Below are 7426 nucleotides of genomic sequence, written 5' to 3' on the forward strand. Positions count from 1 at the left end.
GTGTTGCTGGAAAAGCGCAGCAGGTCAGGCAGCATCCAAGGAGCAGGAGAGTCAACGTTTCGGGCATGAGCCCTTCTTCAGGAAAAACCCTTCTTCATTTTCCTGAAGAAGGGCTCATGCCAGAAACGTCGATTCTCCTGCTCCTTGGATGCTGTCTGACCTGCTGCGCTTTTCCAGCAACACATTTTCAGCTCTGATTCCAGCATCTGCAGTCCTCACTTTCTCCTCGTTGTTGTCTAGGTGAGGTATTTGCTGTCAGTCTTTGTTCTTGTTCTGTTTATCCTTCCACTGGGAATGAGGAATGGATCCATTAATTAAGCAATGCTGAGAGCTTGCAAACTAGGTGGGTTATTGCATTAGACGCTAGCTTTTTATTTCTGAACTTGTTCCAACTGTGCAACAAACTTTATGAAGTGGGTTTGTGTGAGTGCTCTCCAAATAGTTACTTAAAGGTCTACAGTATCATCATAATACAGGCTCCTTTTAGGGGACCATTAATATTGGAAATAAATATATGTTCCAATCAAATTAAAAGTAATGCGATCCAAGCAAATGGAACTTTCCCAATTGAATCATGATGTTGCCACCAAAGCTTAGAAGAGACTCTGTTCCCAGCAGCACCTGTGTGGTCAATTTTCATCACCTCACATTTCTTTCTCAGGGCCACCTGGACATGGAGAGGAATGAAGAAAAAAGTGGATAGCCAGGCGCCCAAATTCCACTGCCCCCACCCCGCACCTCCCTCCACTTCCTCCTATTTAATGGGACACATACGTCTGAAAAATGTAAAGTGTTGTTTTAGTCCACGAGCAAATCCATGAGAACATTGCTGACCTTGTCCACACACTCCTTCGCTCTCAGCAGCCCCAGGGCATGGGGCTGAATGCAAAACTCTAATTGAGTGCTAATTGATAATCTCACTCAGAGCAGGCACAGGGTCTTCTAGATAGAGAAAAAGAAAGATTAACTTCCTGATGCAGCAGGGGCTGTTTTTGCAGAATGTTCCCACTAGGTAGTGTGTTGCATTTTGAGGAACAAAGTTTAAAAGAGTAAAGCAAATGGAAAGAAAATCACAATTCTCTCACGAAAATTAGGAATTGTACTTAGAATTATGTCTTTCATCAAATTAGTGCATTACAATTTTTAATTGCCAGTACAGTCCAAATGATGCATTTTTAAATGAGGTTTTTCCTTCATCTATGTCTCTCTCTGTGTTATTACAATCCCTTCCTCACACCAACTGAGGCTTGAATTTTGCAACCACTTTCCCTAACATGCCACCAAGCCAACAACAACTTAATCTTGAAAGTTGGTCAAGAACAGAGAACTTCTGGCAAGATGGCAGCACAGTCGGATGCTCCAGTTGGAGTTCCTCTGTGCGCCAATCCCTTTCCCATTTCTTTCTTTATTTCTGCTCTTCAGAGATTCTTCAGGGCGTCAATTTTGCTGCTCGTCGGATGCTGCCTGAATTGCTGTGCTCTTCCAGCACCACTGATCCAGTACCAAGTCCTTGTTGTTGTCTAGAGCTGAAAATGTGTTGCTGGAAAAGCGCAGCAGGTCAGGCAGCCTCCAAGGAGCAGGAAAATCAACGTTTCGGGCATGAGCCCTTCTTCAGGAAAAACCCTTCTTCATTTTCCCACAGCAGAGCGGAATGAACAGGCCGAGTCCCACGGCAAAGCAGAGAGTACGGGGGAGTCCCACTGTGGAGCGGAGTGAACGGAGGAGTCCCACGGTGGAGCAGACTGAACGGGCCAGGTCCCAGAGTGGTGGCAGAGCGAGTCCTGGATGGAGGCTGGTACATGGAGGCACCGTGGCTTCATGGTCTGGGCCTGGTGGGCACAGACCGGAACTTAAGTATTTATGGTCACTTACTATCATTCTGGAATTTTTCAACCGTTCCCATGCAATCAATGTTTTTCACTCTGTAACAACACTATCTGTACCTAGGTACCCTGTACCTAAGATGGCGCTGAGAGGTGACATTTCAAGCTTTTCACTGCACTCATTCAAGTGCACTTGACAACACTTCAAATCCTGTCCGCAAAAGGATTCCAGATTTCAACAATCATTGAAATTAAGATTCAAAGATAGGGACCATAAGCAAATGGAAGAGATCTTCACAGTTTTTTCAGTAATTTACTTTCTATCTTCCCTTGAAGGGTTGTCAATGCGAAATGTTAACTTGATTGCTCTCTCCGCAGATGCTGCCTGACCTGCTCATTATTTCCAGTATTATCTCTTTTTGTTCCAGATTTCCAACCTCTGCAGTAGTTTGCCTTTGTTTCAACAAAACTGAGCTCCTACTTTTCTTCTTCAGTAATTAGGGACAATTTCATTTTTAAGTGCTCCAGATACGGAATTGTAAACAAATTCTTCAATGGGAAAGGATTGACAATTCTGATTCTGACAGCTGACAGAGAAAATGTGGCCTAAAACTTCATCTCAGCAGATTCTTTTTCTACTTTACCTCTGTAATATCTTATACCAGGCAACCTTGGAGTGATTTTGGACATATTATTCATTTACTTGGATCTCAAATATGATATTAGACACTTCAACCCTGTTCCATTATTAAATAAAATCAGCTACAATCTTATTGAGTGGTGGAACAGGCTTGAGGGGCCAAATAGTTTACACTTGTTTCTACTTCTTATGTTGTTATGGATAACCCGACCAAGCCTTCAACTCTGCTTTCCTGTTGACCTGAATCGCTTGATGATCAAAAAATCTAACTCAACATTGAATACATTCAACCATGAGGTTTAAAATGAGAGCTAGACATATATTTGGAAGTGATGAATTTAGAGGGCTAAGGAGATGGAGAATGGGACAAGATCAGTAGCTATTTCAAGAGCCAGTACAGATTGGATGTGTCAAATGGCCTCCTTCTGTCCTGTAAAACTCTATGATTCTATGATTTAGAATCCACAACTTTCTGTGAAAGAGGATTGAAGATTAAGTCCTCCTCTCCTCCATCTTAAATGAGAATAAACCCCTTATTCTCAAAATGTTTCCCCTAGTTCTATTTTCCCCTCCAAGTGAAGGTCCAATGTGTTCAACTTTCTTCATCTATCAACCACTTCATCCCAGAAACCAACTTATTGAACCTTCCCTGACTTGTCCCTTATGACAGTGTGCCCCTCTTGAACTGGCTCGATGGTAGAAGACAGAGGGTGGTGGAGGGTTGTTTTTCAGACTGGAGACCTGTGACCAGTGGTGTGCCACAAGGATCGGTGCTGGGTCCACTGCTTTGCGTCACTTATAAATGATTTGGATGTGAATATAGGAGGTATAGTTAGTAAGTTTGCAGATGACACCAAAATTGGAGGTGTAGTAGACAGCGAAGAATGTTACCTCAGATTACAACTGGATCTTGATCAGATGGACCAATGGGCTGAGGAGTGGCAAATGGAGTTTAATTTAGATAAATGGGAGGTGCTGAATTTTGGAAAAGCAAATCAGAGAAAGACTTGTACACTTTGGTAATGTGCAGGCGAATGTTGCTGAACAAAGAGAGTGCAGGTTCATAGTTCTTTGAAAGTAGAGTCGCAGGTAGATAGGATAGTGAAGAAGGCCTTTGCTATGCTTTCTTTTATTGGTCAGAGCATTGAGTTATAGGAGTTGGGAGGTCATGTTGCAGCTGTACAGGATATTGGTTAGGTCACCGTTGGAATATTACATGCGATTCTAGTCTCCTTCCTATTGGAAGGGTGTTGTGAAAACTTGAAAGGGCTCAGAAATGATTTACAAGGATGTTGCCAGGGTTGGAGGATTTGAGCTAAAGGTGGAGGCTGAATAGGCTGGGGCTGTTTTCCCTGGAGCGTCTGAGGCTGAGAGGTGACCTTATAGAAGTTTATAAGATCATGATAGGATTTGAACTCACATCTCTTTGGATGATTGGATGAATAGTCCAGCAGCTTAGTCTAGTTACCTCACCCATGACACTGCTGAACCTGGAGAAAGTCAACCATATTTTGACCTAAATTATTACCAAATGTGGTTTTGTAAGGGGAAATGGATCGTAAGGGAAGAGTAGTTCAGGCCATTGGTGAGACACAGTCATAGAGATGTACAGCACGGAAACAGGCCCTTTGGTCCAACTTGTCCACGCCGACCAGATGTCATAACCTAATCCAGTTCCATTTGCCAGCACTTGGCCCATATCCCTCTAAACCTTTCCTATTCATGTACCCATCCAAATGCTTTTTAGATGCTGTAATTGTACCAGCCTCCACTAATTCCTCTGGCAGCTCATTCTATACACACACCACCCTCTATGTGAAAAAGTTGCCCCTTAGGTCCCTTTTATATCTTTCCCCTCTCACCCTAAACATCTGGTCGGCGTGGACAAGTTGGACCAAAGGGTCTGTTTCCGTGCTGTACATCTCTATGACTCTTTTAATAATTACATGTTATCCAGGTGTGTCTCACCAATGGCCTGAACTACTCTTCCCTTACGATCCATTTCCCCTTACAAAACCACATTTGGTAATAATTTAGGTCAAAATATGGTTGACTTTCTCCAGGTTCAGCAGTGTCATGGGTGAGGTAACTAGACTAAGCTGCTGGACTATTCATCCAATCATCCAAAGAGATGTGAGTTCAAATCCTACCAGTTTGACAATTTGAACTTTGTTTAATTCCGAGATGGAAGAGACTGCACCAGTTCATTCCATATAGAGTCCTTAGAGTCATCAGAATGAGGAGACATCATCTCAACAGTCTGTCTACATTTGATCTGGAATTCCTGGCCATTGAAAGGATAGCATTGAATCATTGTATCACTCAATCTCCACAAGAAATATGTACTGAATAATAAATGGTCAGGCTGTTCTGTACCTGGAATGTTGTTGTCCTTCAGAGTTTGATATGCAAACCTTATATTCTCGCCCGTATTAGTGGCTTTTTTCTCCAGTATGATCTTGTCAGCTGGCACACCTAATTTAGTGGCAGTTTCAGCAAAAACATCTGCCTCTGATTGATGCCACACTCCTGTTTTTAAAAATCATATTTATGATAACAAGTAAGAGGAATGAGTTTCGAAATGTCATTAACAAGAAGGAAATAGATGGCTGCATTATTCATCAGTTAACATCACTGTTACTGTAACAATAATTTTTTAAAAGTTTAAAACTATATTTCAAGTAGCCACAGATGTGATGGGCAGAGTAACCTCTTTCTGTGCTGTAAATGTTTATACATGTTTGGAATATTCTAAATACCTGGAGAAGGGGCGTGTAGAAAATATGGGGAGAGGTCAGGCATTATGTAAACTGATTGTTGGAAGAGACAGTAAAGACACAAATTAACTGGCCTTCTTCTCTGCTGTAACAATTCTAAGTATAAATGAATAAAAGCAGTGGTACCTGAATTCCAGTGTTAATAATGAAGCATATTTTATAGAATGTACTGAATATCTGAGTTATATCAACAACAGAATCAACTTGAATTTACTTTAACAGATGAAACATCACAAAAGTGGTGGGTCTGTGGAATTCATTGTCACAGGAAATAGTTGATGCCAAAACATTGAATGTATTCAAAGTGTGGCTAGATATAGCAATTGGGGCGAATGGGACCAAAGATTATGGGAGAAAGCAGGATTAGGCCATTGAGTTGGATAATCAGCCATTATCATGATAAATGGCAGAGCAGGCTCGAAGAGCCGAATGGCCTCCTCCTGCTTCTATCTTCTATGTTTCTATGTTAAACTGCTTCACTGGAGCTTAATAAGGCAGAAAGTCATTCAACAGATTTACTCACCCTCATAACTGTAAACGAAATATTTAAACAATTTTCTGTTATTAAAATATCTTATATAAACAATTTTAATTTTAATTTTGTTTGTGCTACCTGCCTCTATCAATGCAAATATTGTTTACAATTTAAAATCATATTATTAATGCATATTGTTCTCAATGGGATTGATTATAAATTTGCAACGACAAATATATTCTGAAACAATAAAAATGGAATCCACAAAAACAGTAAAACAGAACTATCCATTTATTGGTCCTCATTAGTACAAGAGGACATCCTGAACTGCTTTACAACCAATGGCATTCTTTTGAAATGTAGTGACATCTATAATATTGGGCAATGCATCTATTAATTTGTGCACAGCAATTTCCCACACACAACAAAGGAATGAATAAACAGATTTGTTTTGATATTGTTGAGAGCTAAATACTGGCCACGGCATTAAAATAACACTACATTTCTTTTTTTTAAATAGTTCATGGGATCTCTTCCATCCACTTAAGATGGAATAGAAATGTTCTGTTTAAATTTAAGCATAGCACTTCAGACAGTGCAGCTGTCCCTCAGTAGTGCATAGAAGTGCCTGCCGAGGTTATATACTGCACTTTTTGAGGTAGGACATCAACCCATAACTTCCTTCCTCAGAGAAGACAGCTACTGCTGAGCTAAAGTGTATACCTAAATAATTCACCAAGGCTTCATCATAAATGTAACATTAATTATGTTCAGAATAAACTCTTGCATTCTTTTTGGCCTATTTGACAAAACCCAGTATACCTTAATCTTCTTAGCTTATTTATTAATTGTGTTAATTTTGAATATAATTGATAAAGTGAATTTATTATCTTCTTCACAAAAATGTGAAGAGTCCAATAGGATAACATTTGTGAAGCTTTTGACCCTTTTGTGAAACAAAAGCAAGAACTGCTGGAGAAAATCAGCAGGTCTGGCAGCATCTGTGGAGAGGAAGTAAAGTTAATGTTTTGACTCCAGTGACTCTTGTTCAGAACTTCAGTTCTTCAATTCTAAAGAAGGGTCACTGGACTCGCAAAGTTAATTCTGCCAGACCTGCTGAGTTTCTCTAGGCAAATTTTACAAACCCACCGACTCCCACAGCTATCTGGACTACACCTCTTCCCACCGTACTTCCTGCAAAAATGCCATACTCTATTCCCAATTCCTCTGCCTCCACTGTATCTGCTCCCAGGAGGACCAGTTCCACCACAGAACACACCAAATGGCCTTCTTATTTAGAGATCGCAATTTCCCTTCTCACGTGGTTGAAGATGCCCTCCAACGCATCTCATCCACATCCTGCCCCTCCGCCCTCAAACCCCACCCCCCCAACCGTAACAAGGACAGAACCCCCCTTGTCCTCTCTTTCCACCCCACCAACCTTTGCATAAACCTCATCATCCGATGACATTTCCGCCACCTCCAAACAGACCCCACCACCAGAGATATACTTCTCTCCCCACCCCTTTCTGCTTTCTGCAAAGACCATTCCCTCCGTGACTACCTAGTCAGGTCCAGACCCCCCTACAACCCACCCTCCCATCCTGGCACCCTCTCCTGCCACCACAGGAATTGCAAAACCTGCGCCCACACCTCCTCCCTCACCTCCATCCAAGGCCCCAAAGGAGCTTTCCACATCCATCAAAGTTTT

The 7426-nt window shown here is 41.5% G+C and overlaps 1 protein-coding gene across 3 annotated transcripts in view; it reads right to left on the bottom strand.

Moving 5' to 3' along the window:
- Positions 1 to 7426, bottom strand: part of LOC122560219 (uncharacterized protein SCO4629-like) — a 38691-nt gene that overhangs the window by 10147 nt on the left and 21118 nt on the right. For all 3 annotated transcript variants that reach the window (XM_043710650.1, XM_043710651.1, XM_043710652.1), the window contains exon 4: positions 4840 to 4992. In XM_043710650.1, coding sequence (XP_043566585.1) covers positions 4840 to 4992 — 153 coding nt within the window. The remainder of the gene's footprint in view (positions 1 to 4839; positions 4993 to 7426) is intronic.

The sequence above is a fragment of the Chiloscyllium plagiosum genome, chromosome 20, assembly GCF_004010195.1.
Source record: "Chiloscyllium plagiosum isolate BGI_BamShark_2017 chromosome 20, ASM401019v2, whole genome shotgun sequence".
In the NCBI taxonomy this organism is placed as follows: Eukaryota; Metazoa; Chordata; class Chondrichthyes; order Orectolobiformes; family Hemiscylliidae; genus Chiloscyllium; species Chiloscyllium plagiosum.